This window comes from Dermacentor andersoni, chromosome 11, assembly GCF_023375885.2.
Source record: "Dermacentor andersoni chromosome 11, qqDerAnde1_hic_scaffold, whole genome shotgun sequence".
In the NCBI taxonomy this organism is placed as follows: Eukaryota; Metazoa; Arthropoda; class Arachnida; order Ixodida; family Ixodidae; genus Dermacentor; species Dermacentor andersoni.
Window position 1 is genome coordinate 788,101 of NC_092824.1, and position 14,753 is coordinate 802,853.

Genomic DNA, 14,753 nt, shown 5'->3' on the forward strand with positions numbered 1-14,753 from the left:
GCTCGGACTGTGGTACCAGCTACATTGGTGAGACGGGGCGGCGACGTCGCACTCGACTCAAGGAACATTTACGAGATGCTACGAAAGCCACCCATGCTACACATGCCAAGACGGAATTGGTTGATCATTGTTTATCAAAGGGACACATGTTCGATTTTGACAATGTAACCACGCTAGCACGGGAACACCGATGGGGCCCAAGAAAATTTGTAGAATCATGGTTCATCCGTCGTAATCAATATTCATGCAACTCTAACCGTGGCCCCCTGCCGGATGTTTACGGCAGTTTCATAGATAAATAGGATGTATTTCTCATTTGTTGCCATTTATGTACTGACGATGCCACCCGCATAGAGGGCGAAACGTCTATGTTTTTTGTTATTTTTCGTTGAGTAAAGCCAGTGAAAACAACACTTTGAAGCATGAGTTCCCCTGGCTTTTGGAACATTTTCTCATAAATAAATTAAATAAATAAATAAATTGCGGCGTTACAGGGCCCTGGCGCGGTCACGGAGGGGGACCTTGACGGCGTGCGACGGCGGCGTAGGTCATCGCTTCTAGCTGGGGCTTGGGTAATTGAGGTTGCACCTCAGGAACTCCAAGAGATTGCTGAACCTCATCTTTCACGATGTTGGCGATCGAGGCCACTTGAGGTTGCGACGAAGGCAAGACCTTGCGCAGTTCTTCGCGCACAATGGCCCTGATGGTCTCTTGAAGGTCGTCGGAACCCAGTCCTTGGATGGCGCACTGCGGCGTGAGCACCTGGCGGTTATATTGCCGGGTGCGCATTTCCATAGTTTTCTCGATCGTCGATGCCTCTGCAGAAAACTCGGCTACGGTCTTCGGCGGGTTGCGAATCAGTCCGGCGAAAGGTTCTTGCTTGACGCCCCGCATCAGGAAGCGAACATTTTTCTCCTCCGACATACACGGGCCATCACGTCCGTGAGGATCGCTATGGTCTTATTGGGAAGCTGTACTCTGGTTTCCAGTAGCGCTTGGGCGCGCTCTTTACGCACAACGCTTGTGAATGTTTGCAGGAAGCCGGTTCGGAACAGGTCCCACGTCGTTAAGGTGGCCTCTCGATTCTCGAATCACGTCCTGGCCGCATATTCCATTGCAAAATAGACGTGTCGCAGCTTGTCGTCGATGTTCCAGCTGTTAAACGTAGCGACCCTCTCATACGTCTCCAGCCAACTTTCCGGGTCCTCAAATGTGGAACCGCGGGACGTCAGTTACTCCCCGAGCTGCTGCAGAACTATTGGGGCCGCTGCGGCTGCCATTAGGGCTGTCTTCTTGGACGATCTTCTTGGTCGTCTCTGGTAAAAGTCCGGATTCCCGGGGCAGCTGCTGTAGCCGGCGGCGATGTTCCGGGACAACGTTGGTGTTGTCTTTGCGGTCCAGGCTTGGATTACGACTTGTCGGGGCGTCTGGTACATGAACGTATAGCACCTCCACCAGATGTCACGTAGCAGTGACAGTGAAGAAGGCAGCAAAACTGTCATTTAAGAAACTAACGTTTTATTGTGCGAACTTGTGCCCACAAAAGCAGGCTGTGCTCAAAAAACAACGATAGCGGCGGACACACTCGGCGACCGTCGAAAATATGATCAGCGGGTCAAGCGCGTCGGCTTTTATGCATCAGTCGCCGAATGTTCCAGAGTAATTGCTGAGACCCGCGTGCCTTCCACAAAGTTCTACATTATTCGCGTCGCGCACACATGCAATCAGATTACACAAGGTTCGATGCCAGAGAGCACATGGAAACATCTATGACATTGCAGAAACGTCTGATACACGCATGCACGTCCTGCGCTGTGCGATAACATTAGGCGGCGAAACGGGTCGCCCGCTAAAGACACTGTCAATATGTTTATTGTATTGGAGAGCTAGCTAAGTAAGAGTTAGTAAACCATGTCAAATACGTGTAATCTGTTTGACACACAGAACAAACTGGTCACTACTTAGTAATTATTTTCTTTTGTGTGTAACACCTTGACTCTTGAAAAGTTCCTCGTTTTACAAAGTGTTATATAGCAAAATATAGAAATATTTGGATGCCTTTGATGTATCACCTGGCCCAAGGAACTTCCATTGGCAGCCTGTCTGGATCTCGCAATTCCTGGCACCCTCCACTATACAGGATGTCTGACTACTGCAGTGGTCAAGTGCTCTGCAGCTGCGGGAACCGAGGGATAAGGGTTGATTGTGAACTTTATGGCATTTCCAGGTTTTTAACTTAGTACCTCCTCTATACGATGTCAACACTATGCCACTAGACCACTGCCGTGCTGTACTCATCATAATATTAATTACTTCCTTTATATGCAAACTATACAGCTTGTCATGCAAAATTTTAAACTGTGCAAGGAAGACAGGACGTGGACTTAATTATAGACACACACACAACATGCAGACTTCCAACTGGTTTTATTTCGTGAAGACAGGGAGTTTATAAGGTCGTTCAATATAAAAAAAAAAAACAAGGAGCAATCCCAAAGAGATAGTGCACGAGCCAGCGAGTCTAAGACCAATTTCCTTGAGGCAAGGACCTAAAGGTTAGCACTGAACCGGTTTGGTCACCAGGAACTCAGGCATGCTTGCAGCATGCCTGAGTCGTTCATTATGTTGTTATCATGTTCATTATGTTATGTTGTTCATGTTCATTATAGTTAAAAAAGCTCAGAGAACTGATAGTTGGGCGAGCTGGTGCGAATTCGTAGTAAAATATTTAGCGTGCACAATTGACAAGGACACAGTGAAGGGGGACACACAAGCGCTCCTGGGTCCCCCTTCACTGTGTCCTTGTCAATTGTGCGCGCTAAATATTTTACTATGAGTCAGGCATGCCTATTTTGTTTTCTCATTGAGTTTCAATTCAAGTCCATCTACATCACTGCCGTCATGGTAGCTGTAAAAATATGGTTGGATCAATTTTTGTATTAATCAATTCAGCATTAAAATCTAAAAGCTTGCAGCAGAGTAATAGGCCAGAAGGACAAGGTAAGAGAGGGGTGGCATCACAATTTAACCCCCGCAGGGGCGTCTGCGTCAGCAGGCGTTTGGTGTGTTGCGACACCACGTACCCGAGCACACGAGGGTTGGACCCTCCCGCGTGTAGCCGTGCGCGGCCTAGCCGTGTATGGGGAAAGGGGGATGCTGGAGGTTGCGCCGGTGCTGGGTGTCTGGACCTTTAAGGCCCCCCGGCGGAAGCAACACATCTCTTTGGCCTCTGCTCCACATAGACGGCACCTCCAGACTGACCCACCTAGAGGAAATCGGCAGTCGCCTTTTCCTGTCCCTCTATTCAATCTTTTGCTTTCCCTCTCGCTATCTCTTCTTTCCTGTCTTCTTACCACTTCTACTCACTTCCGAATTTCTAGGCGGCAAGGGTTAACCTGGTGTATGTATCCAACCTTGGGTATCTTATATTAGGTTATAGTGGCTACGTACAACTGGCGTCTGCGTTTCCTCCCGGACTCGTGGCGTCCCCTTGTTGGGCTCAGTGGTGGGCGGCTGGCGTAGCTACCGAAATAAATGAATTCTGCATGGCTAATACGTCATTCCCCCCACTTTCCGATCGTCCTCTTTCAAAAAGAGGGCGCACCGAAGAAACTTTTCAACTATTCAGCTAGCGCAAAGAAACTTTCCCCCGCTACCATGTAATACACAGTCAAGATCCTGAAAAGACAGTCAGAACTATCTCACCTTTCATCGTAGCTAAATGCCTTACCGACACACTAGGTGCTGGCTACAAAGTGACGAAACTAAGCAGTGGCGACCTTCTTCTTGAGGTCCGCGACACTCTACAGCATGGTAAACTCTCCAATCTCTCAGCATTCCGTAATGTGACAATCACTGTTGCTCCCCACCGATCACTGAACACGTCTAAAGGAGTCATCTCTCATGAAGATCTGTTGAGCCTAAGCGAGGAAGAGCTCCTGGAGGGCTGGAAGGAACACAATGTGATTCAGGTCCAAAGAATAAAGATCAAGCGAGACAACCAAGATATCCCAACTAAACATCTCATCCTCACCTTCGCGTCCAGCGTTCTACCAAAAACCTTAGAAACAGAATATACCAAACTTCCGGCCTTACATCCCAAACCCCCGAAGATGCTTTAAGTGTCAGAGATATGGCCATGGTTCGCAAAGCTGCCGTGGCCGACTTACCTGTGCAAAGTGTGGCGAACACGAACATGAATCCAACAACTGTAATGGCACACTCCACTGTCCCAACTGTGACGGTGGACATGCAGCATACTCTCGAACCTGCCCCACATGGAAAAAAGAAAAAGACATAATCGCAACGAAAATCAAAGAAAACATTTCATTTCAAGAAGCGCGGAAACGTGTTTCCTTTTTCCATACCTCAGGGTATGCTGGTGCGGCGCGCAAGGGGGCAACGTCGCAGCAGACTCCTGCTCCGGCCCAGCCCACAACGAGTGTGGTTGCGGCCTTGCCACCAGCCCCCCTGGCGTCAGCAGCCAGCGCTGCTGCGCCGTCCTCGAAGGAGGGCCCATCGACCTCTGGGTTGGTGGCCTCCAAGGCCCTGCTTTTCGAGGCAAGGCCTAAGGTGAAAACACCCCGCTCGTGTGAGCGGAAGTCCAGCGGCTCCCAAGAGTCGATGGACAAAACCCCGAGCCAGAAGGCGCATCTAGCGCCTCGGGAGCGGCGCGAGTCTCGCGACCGCTCCAAATAGGACAAAACTCGTACCATAATCACGGGGCCTGAAAAGGCTCCGCAAGTCATTTCTCTGACTTGACTCCTCTTGACACACAGCATAAAAGCACGAACAATATGGCTACACAAATAATACACTGGAACATTAGAGGTCTTATTCACAACCTCGATGACATTAAAGAACTCTTACTCAAACATAACCCAAAGGTGCTGTGTGTTCAGGAGACACATCTTAAATGCACACAAACTTTCTTTGTCAGTACGCCATTTACCGTAAAGACCGCAACGAGGCGAATACCTCGTCTGGCGGTGTAGCAATAGTTGTAGACAAGTCCGTAGCTTGTCACCAGGTCACCCTTCAGACGCCCCTTGAGGCAGTGTCAATTCGGGCAATTCTTTTTAATAAATTGATCACTGTATGTTGCTTATACATACCCCCTAATTTTCATCTGGAAAAAAGTGATTTTTATAACCTAATTGACCAGCTTCCAGACCCTTACATATTCGCAGGCGATTTTAATGCCCACCACACCATGTGGGGAGACTCGCGATGTGACGCGAGAGGCCGTTTCATTGAAAATTTTCTTGTGAACTCCGGTGCATGCCTCTTCAACAAGAAGGAGCCAACTTATTATAATATCCATAATAATTCATATTCATCAACAGACTTGTCGATTGGCTCGGCTTCAATTTTCCCGGACTTGCAATGGCATGTAACAAAAAATCCATATGGAAGTGACCACTTTCCTGTAATGTTGAATTCAATGCCTCAACATGAATGCCCCCTACATACACCCCAGTGGAAACTAGCCTCCGCCGAATGGAATGATTTTAAGGAAGCAACTTACTTATCACGAGATCTTATCACTGATTTTAACATAGACAATGCTGTAGCATATTTTACTTGTTTTATAATCGACGCAGCTGAAAAGTTCATTCCCCAAACACAAGGTGTCTCTTGTAAAAGACGGGTACCCTGGTGGAATGAACAGTGCAGACTGGCACGAAAGAAACAAAACAAAGCGTGGGGTTTGCTGCGTCGCTCCCCGACTGCAGAAAACCTTATTGAATTTAAACTGGCAAAGTCACAAGGAAGGCGCACACGGAGACAGGCAAGGAGGGCTAGCTGGGAGAGGTTTCTCTCGGGCATCACTTCCTACACCCAAGAGTCCAAAGTATGGAATGGCGTACCAAAGATAAAGGGGCAACAAATCCACCCTCTGCCCTTAGTGGGCGACCAAGGGACTACCTTGGAGGACCAGGCGAACGCTCTGGGCGAACACTTTGAACATGTATCAAGTTCCACACATTACACAAAATCATTCCTCAAATATAAACAATTAGCTGAACTTAAGACACTTGATCGTAAATGCCGTCCGGATGAACCATATAACCGTCCTTTTAACATTGCCGAGCTTAAAGCCGCATTGAGCACATGTAGAAGCTCTGCTCCGGGAGCTGATAGAATCATCTATGACATGATTAAGAACTTACACGAAGACACACAAATGACACTTCTGGCACTTTTGAACTCTATCTGGGCTGCCGGATACCTCCCATCCTCGTGGAAGGAGGCTATTGTTATTCCCGTCTTGAAGCTGGAAAAAGACCCTTCCTTGGCGGCAAGTTATCGCCCGATAGCTCTTACAAGTTGTCTTTGTAGGCTATTCGAAAAAATGATTAATCGTAGACTAATACATTTCCTTGAACTTAACAATTTGCTTGATCCCTATCAGTGTGGCTTCAGAGAAGGGCGGTCCACGACTGATAATCTTGTACGCATTGAAGCAAATATCCGCGATGCATTTGTACATAAACTGTTCTTCTTATCGATATTCCTCGATATGGAGAAGGCGTACGACACGACGTGGCGGTACGGGATCTTACGAGACTTGTCGGGGATGGGCATCCGTGGAAATATGCTAAACATAATAGAAAGCCATCTGTTGAAACGTACTTTCCGCGTGAAAATCGGCAATGTATTGTCGCAACCCTTTATACAAGAAAATGGTGTACCTCAAGGAGGTGTGCTTAGCTGCACACTCTTTATCGTGAGAATGAACACCCTTCGTGCTTCATTACCGCCAGCCATTTTTTATTCTGTTTACGTAGATGATATACAAATAGGTCTCAAATCCTGCAACCTTGCAGTGTGTGAGAGGCAAGTACAACAGGGCTTGAACAAAGTATCTAAATGGGCAGATGAAAACGGATTTAAAGTTCTTGTGTGCTTTTCACAAGAAAGAGAGGCCTCGTTGCAGATCCCGATATCCAAATGTATGGCCTGCAAATCCCTGTGAACAAAGAGCACAAGTTCTTAGGCATCATACTTGACTCTAAACTAACATTTATTTCGCACATAAAATATCTCAAGGTGAAATGCTTAAAAACAATGAACTTACTGAAAATTTTATCCCATAAAGCATGGGGCAGCGACAGAAAATGTTTGATGAATCTTCACAAAAGCCTCATTCGATCACGATTAGAGTACGGTGCCGTGATTTAACATTCTGCAGCCCCGAGCGCGCTAAAGATGCTAGATCCGGTTCACCATTTAGGAATTAGACTGGCCACTGGCGCTTTCAGAACAAGTCCCATTGAAAGTTTGTATGTCGAATCAAATGAGTGGTCACTCCATCTCCAGAGAACATACATCAGCCAAACATATTTCCTGAAAGTCCAGTCTAATCCTGAACATCCGTGTTTTAATACACTTAACGATATGACATATGATACACTCTTTCGTAATCGTTCCTCTGCAAGACAGCCCTTCTCACTTCGTGTGAGGGAGCTTAGTGTTGAAATAATAATAATAATAATGCCTTTATTTTTCATCCCAAGGATGTGGGAGGGGGAGAGAAAAAGCTAGATATCCAGCTTGACGGGCTCTCGCCTCCCCGATACAATACATGATGTTTAGAAAAAAAAGGCAAACAGTACAAGCATATAAGTACACACACAAGGAATATCACAAATGACAATTTTTACAAGAAATGTACAATTCCAAAAAAACAAAGCGATGTACATAATATGATGTCATACATTTCAAATAGAAAGTGCCGCACTTTCACTTATAAGTGAAACAATATGACGCAAATCTTTTGACCGGGTGCGTTGGAGATCTAAATTGTAATGTTGGCAAATGTTTAAGAGATGTGGAAGAGTGTTTCTGAGCATATGTTGTCCGTAACCTGTTCTGAATGAATGTATATGCCAAATATCGGTGTTTCTGGTTGCGTACGCGAAATTTCTTTTCTGCAGCGATGCCAGTTGGGCAATGAACGAGACGTTATTTTTGACCTCGGTGATGTATTTAGTGATTAGGCGGTATGCGTACAGATCATGAATCGGCATTATGTTGTCTTTCATAAAGAGCGGTTTAGATGGGTGGTCATATGTTACATTGTATATTATTCTGAGCATTCTTTTCTGCTGAACTTGTAATTTTCGCAGATTCGCGAAGGATGTTTCCCCCCAGACCAAATGACAATAATTTAGATGCGAACAGAACAAGGAATTGTGAAGGTGCAATTTCACTTTTATAGGGAGGATGTCCTTATGAGTGTAAATCGATTCGATGACACGTGACAGTTGAGATGCTACGTAATTTGTGTGGTCATCCCACGTCATTTTCTCATTGAAAAGTACACCTAGTACTTTAAAGGAATTTACTATATCTATTTTAAATTATTAAGAGTGATATCATCGGTAATATGAACATCCTTGTTCTTTGGACGGTAAATAATGGCCTTTGTTTTGGAAGTGTTAATTTTTAGAGCGTTATATTTTGTCCATTTCTCAAGCTGCCTAAGTGCTGTATTTGCTTTCATGACCACGTTCGAGGCAGACGAGGCTGAAAAGAATAAGCTGGTGTCATCAGCATATATGACCATTTTTATTTCTCTGTCTATCTGTGTTATGTCATTCACGTATGTATTAAAAAGAAACGGGCCCATAATGCTGCCTTGCGGTGCGCTGGAAGAGAGGGTTTTAACATTGGATCGGTGATCGTTTATTTCAACATACTGTTGTCGACTTCCGAGATAGCTGCTCAAAAGCATAAATGACGTTCCTCTGAAGCCATATACTTGAAGCTTTTTTAAAAGTAACTTGTGGTTCAGGTGGTCAAAAGCCTTCGAAAAATCTACGTATACTCCTAATGCTAAATTCCTGTCATCAAGAGATTTTAGAATGTATTCTTTTTGTTCTAATAGAGCGAGTTTGGTGGACCGGTGTTTTCGAAAACCGAATTGTGAGGGTGTCAGTATATTATGCTTACTACAAAAGTTATTCATCCGGGTCAAAATTACTTTCTCAAGCCCTTTCGAGAAAACAGGTAGTATTGACAAAGGCCTTTAGTTTGCAAACTCATTCTTGTCACCTTTCTTATAAACAACTGCTACTCTTGCAATCTGCATTTGCTGAGGAAAGACACCATTTGCCAGACAAAGGTTAAATATATGGGTGAGACTCGGTGCTATTAGATCCATAACATATTTCACAGGTTTCACCTTAATACCGTCTTTGTCACAACTCCCGGAATTATTTAATGAAGAAAATACGGTCTTTACTTCGGACTGAGTGACAGGACTTAGGAAACATGTCTGATTCATGGTACAATTTATGTAGTCCAGAGCCATCACATCATAAACATTTCTCTGGAGACCAATAAAAAAATCATTAAACGCATCAGCCAACTTCCTGCCAGACAATTCTTCATTTTCCCGACTAATTTTTATAACTTGGTTTGATAGAGAGGGAGGATGAAGCACACTTTTTAACTTTTTCCACGTCACGTCAGTCCTAGAGGTTGAATTAAAAAAGAAATTGGAATAATACTCGTTTCTAGCGGTTCTGATATCTTTTGTTAGTTTATTACGAAGGCATTTGTCTGTTTTAAAGAGATCAGAATCGCGAGTTTTCAAGAACTTCTTATACATCCTATCCTTCGCTTGAATTCTAGTAAGTAGACTTGGCGTTATCCAGGGTTTACGTATTTTTTTTTGACTGCGTAAGGTACTTGTAAGGAAATGATGCATTATATAACTTCACAAAGCTACTCAAGAATAAGTTATATGCATGATCTGCTTCTATTTCGCACAACACATTGCTCCAATCAAAATTATTGACTCTTTGTCTGAAAAGTTCTAAGTTTTTAGGTGTTATTTCTTGGAACTGAACACGCTGTGTGCTCTTTGGGCGTGCGTGGTTGATTTCAAGGTACATGTATATGGCATTGTGATCGCTAACATCACTGCATATTACTCCGGCTTTGCAAGAAGGTGTGTAGTTATTTGTTATAAATAGGTCAAGTAGTGTTACAGATGTAGCGGTAATTCGGGTGGGGGAACTAATAACATTTGAGCATCCAAAGGACAGAAAGAACTGCTCCATTTCTCTTTTAGCGGGAGTATCAGTAAGCATGTTGATATTGAAATCTCCGCCCATTATAACAGTGTACTTATTATCACCGACAAAAGCCAGTAAAGACTCCAGAAAAATAAACCAGTTGCGTGCGTCTCCGCTCGGGGGCCTGTAAACAACAGCAATAATATTTCTGTCTATTTTTAATGACAGGATTTCATAGTCTGTGTGAATTCATGAGTAGGCCGGCAAGATTTCACATGAAAACTGTTTTTTAACAAGCACTGCTACACCGCCCCCACGGCCGGTAGTTCTGTTGAGATAAAAATTACTGTATTCCTTCAAGCGAAAGGCGTTTGAATCGTCAACGTACCACGTTTCCGTTAACATTACAAAATCGAAATGCGACTGAATTTCAGAGAACAACGTTTCGAGTTGAACGACCTTGTTTCTGGCAGACTGTACATTCAAGTGAAAAAACTTAAAAAAATTAGAGTGTAGATTGCAAGATTGTTTGGCAAGATCGGAAGGTAAAACATAATCGGACTCAGCCATGGTAAACTGTGGGACCAAGGTTAGAACAAGAGATCAAACGAACTAAACGAGCTTATCTAGGTCCTCCTCGTGGCGGACGTTGATAGCGTTGTCACCGTCTTTTTGGCGAAGATATATGTTTCCATTTCGATGCCACGCATATTTGAAGCCATGCGTTCGTGCCCAGTTTTTCACGTTTGCAAGAAGTGTACTGTTTCTTTTCGTCAGATTTTCAAGGATGTGAAATCGCTCATTCAACGCGTTTAGTTCCTTTCTTCGTTTCATGAACGCCTCCTTTGTCGACTGCCTTCCAAAACAGACAATAATTCCTGGCACCTTATCTTTAGCGGCTGGCAGCCTGTGAATAGCGACAACATCATGATCAGTCAACTCCGGGATTTTAATCTTCCTTGCTACTTCATTTACCTTTGACAACAGGTTTTCTTTTTCACTTACCGGAATGCCGTGAAACTCGAGATTCATTTTCCTGCTTTGCCATTCTAGCTGGTCAACCTCTTTCATGATCTGGGAGGTATCAAAGATTTTTTCTTGCCTTTCAATTGTTTCAACACGTTTCTTCAGTTCGCCTATTTCGTTATCCTGGCGACGCATGTGGAGCAGAATTTCGTCATACTGACTTGACATCAGCTGAACTGATTTCTCGATACTTTCAACAGTATCTTTAAGCGTTGCAAGTCCGTCCACCTTTTCATTCAGAGCAACCAGGAGTGTTGCTAAATCAGCTTCAATCCTGGGCTTGGTTTCCTGAACACCCCTCGTCCGGCCCGTTCTACAAGTAGGGCACCGCCATGCCTTTCTCCATGACTCGCTTTTTGACTTAAATGTGTTCTCAGACACGTTAGAACAACTTCCAAAATGGTATCGGTAGCCACACTCCGCGCAAAGCAGTCCTTCGCTATCCAAACACTCGTCGTTACAACACAAACAGATCTCTCTTTCCGTGGAAGCCATGGCAGAAAAAAAAAATAGAATAATACCTTTACAGCATTTGCTATCACTACAGCAACGCTAAAAAGCCAAGGCAAATGGATGTCCCAATCCTCAAACATCGCCTAATGCCTCCAGCTAAGCTGCTACCTCCTTGGGAGTGGCAGCTGGTACAATGTGATATATCTTTCCTGCAAGTTACAAAGGAAGCCCCAAATATCGAAATCCGAATGCATTTCCTGGAACTCCAGTACAAGTACTCCTGCACGGAGTTCTACACAGACGCATCGAAGTCACACGACGGGGTGTCCTATGCAACCTTCGGTCCATCCTTCTCGGAAACCGTTGTACTGCATTCGGAAACTAGTATCGTTACGGCTGAGGCCTACGCACTGTTGTCGGCTGTAAAGCATATAAAGAAATCAAAACTCCAGAAATCAGTTATATATACGGACTCCCTAAGTGCTGTGAAGGCCTTAATGTCATTTTCTAAGCACAAAAATCCAGTAATCAATGAACTATATTCCGTCCTATGTACAGCGTATATATGTAACCAGCATGTCATCATATGCTGGGTGCCGGGTCATAGGGGCATCGAAGGTAACGTTCTGGCGGACCAGATGGCCACATCAATTTCATCGTATTCTGTTAATCCTACCGCTGCAGTCCCTGTTACAGATCTGAGGCCCTTCTTGCGTAGGAAACTGCGAAACTACTGGCAACGCTCGTGGGACATGGAAACAAATAATAAGCTGCACGTAATAAAACCACAATTCGGGTTCCGGCCTTCTGCAACAAAATCACGCCGAACAGGTGTCCTATTCTGTCGTCGAAGGATAGGACACACATTTGGCACCGATAACTTTCTACTCACCGGAAGTGAGCCTCCAAGCTGTGGTAGATGCGGGCAGAGGCTGACCGTACTCCACGTCCTCCTGGAGTGTTGGGAAGCCGAATATGAGAGAAAGAGATATTTTTCCTTAGCATACCGACAGCACATTCTTCTTCATCCTGCAATGTTTCTTGGTCCAGAACCGCTTTTTAATACAGACACAGTCCTAGGTTTGCTCAGAGATGTGGTATTACATGTTATTAGTTCCATGCATTCGTAGCGCCTCCTCTCTCCAGAGGATGCCACTGCGATAATTGTTTTGCATAGCACATGCCTCCAGGCCCTTGTGTTTCAAGGGCTCTAAGGAGGCAGTAGTGCTCTAGCATTTCTTATAATCTGGTATATTTTACCTATCGTATCATTCTTTTTAAATGCATCTAAATTTTCATAGTACAAGTCATACGTCATCGCCATAATTTTATTATACAGATTTTACGCACTTTAGAGCGTATATTTTAAGGCCCCTTTACAGCCACGTCACACCAACTTCATAGTAATCATAATTACACTGCAGACTCATTACCACAGACATGGCGCTTTTTGGCCATACCTGGCCCTTGCGCCATAAAACCCCATACATCGTCATCATCACAATTTAACATTAGTGGGTCACAGTGTAACGGAAATTGGCAAGCACCAATTGAGCGACGAGGTCACTAGATGCAGGGAAAGCAGATTTAGCTGAAACACAGCAGCCTGTAAGAAAGAGCGGAAACATTAATTTCTTGTGCTGCGTGGTCTGCATCACTGTTTTATCGGTGATCATGAACATGCAGGAGGGGAAACATATGCTAAACCTCATTTTGCATTGCCTGTGCAGTTATGTTACTAAAACCATTTGTGACAAATCATGTCAGCAATCATTAAGAATTGAGCACAATGTGTGTCCTAAAACATCACACATCATAGCCACAAGAATGTTCACTCATCGTCAGACGCAACCTGAACAATGAGGGCACATCTATAGCAGCTTAACTTTGGAAGGAAGATGCACTTACCCAACACATTTAAGGCAACCCAACTAGAAATCTTGAGCACCCTCAAAAGAAGAAGCGAAAAGGCACTCAATGTGCACATTACATGGTTGCAATGCCCAATGTATCATTTATGTTATCCTTTGTTTGATATAAAATCAAGAAAAAGAAATGGGCATGGGCAGGACATTTAATGAGGAAGGAAGATAACCGATGATCTTTAAGGGTTACGGACTTCATTCCAAGGGAAGGGAAGCGTAGCAGGGGGCGGCAGAAAATTAGGTGGGCGGATGAGATTAAGAAGTTTGTAGGAACAGCATGGCCACAATTAGTACATGACCGGGGTAGTTGGAGAAGTATGGGAGAGGCCTTTGCCCTGCAGTGGGCGTAACCAGGTTGTTGACGATGATATTTGATACATCGAAATTGTGATTTAAACATGAGAAACACAGGTACCTGTAGTCGTGTTTTTCTGTGCTCGAGCATGTTCCCAGTTGTGGATAGCTTAGCAAACAAATTATCATGTAGCGACAAAGACAGGCACCAACAAAGGATGTGAAAGAAGACGGTTGTTGGTGCTCGTGCTCACTCTGCTTAGTCATTAACCAATTCCCTTTTGTGAATCTTTATCCCTGGTGTAATGAGGCAGACGCGCCTCATGTTTCCAATAGCAGCTCGGAGGCGATGACGACGACCCGTGCTGTGATTTGCAAGAGAGCTTGGGCTGTTCGCTGATGCTAGGCTGCTGTTTATCTGCTGCTTCTCACCTTTAATTAAACATCATTACATTTAGTGGAGATTGCTGGAATCCCTCAAGTCACCTTGGAGCTCCGCAATCATACGTTGCCCATTTACACCATGACTAATTCAACCTACATACCGACTGTACCCGAGTCACCTTGGAGCTCCGCAATCATACGTTGCCCATTTACACCATGACTAATTCAACCTACATACCGACTGTACCCGTGGCTGCCCCTATCACTTGCGCCAGCGTTCTCCATTAGCACGACCCGGCCATTTTTTGTGGGACCGGAGAACATGACATCGAAGACTGGCTGTCCTCCTATGAACGTGTAAGCGCTCACAATAAGGGGGACGACCAGTCTAAACTGAATAACATTTTTTTTTTACCCTGCTGACGTCGTAAATATATGGTTTAAGAATCACGAATCTGACATTTCGAGTTGGTTGGCATTCAAGACACATTTCGCCGAAGTGTTTGGCCGGCCCGCTGTCCACAAGCTGCACGCCGAACAGCGTCTACGCCAGCGAGCACAGCAACCGGGCGAGACTTTCCCTAGCTATTTATTTAACACCCTCAGCGCCACAAAGGCATTAAAGGGGGGGGGGGGGGGGGTG

The 14,753-nt window shown here is 44.7% G+C and overlaps 2 protein-coding genes across 2 annotated transcripts in view; both read right to left on the reverse strand.

Moving 5' to 3' along the window:
- Positions 1–4,715, reverse strand: part of LOC140214169 (uncharacterized) — a 145,167-nt gene extending 140,452 nt beyond the window's left edge. The window contains exons 1-2 of the mRNA XM_072285527.1: positions 4,368–4,715; positions 4,170–4,268 (exon numbers count right to left, since the gene is read on the reverse strand). Of these exons, the coding sequence (XP_072141628.1) occupies positions 4,170–4,268; positions 4,368–4,715 (447 nt within the window). The remainder of the gene's footprint in view (positions 1–4,169; positions 4,269–4,367) is intronic.
- Positions 4,716–6,826: 2,111 nt separating this feature from the next.
- LOC126517480 (uncharacterized) overlaps positions 6,827–14,753 on the reverse strand; it is a 360,590-nt gene continuing 352,663 nt past the window's right edge. The window contains exons 5-6 of the mRNA XM_055064241.2: positions 12,400–12,460; positions 6,827–6,973 (exon numbers count right to left, since the gene is read on the reverse strand). Coding sequence (XP_054920216.1) covers positions 6,894–6,973; positions 12,400–12,460 — 141 coding nt within the window. The 3' untranslated portion in view covers positions 6,827–6,893. The remainder of the gene's footprint in view (positions 6,974–12,399; positions 12,461–14,753) is intronic.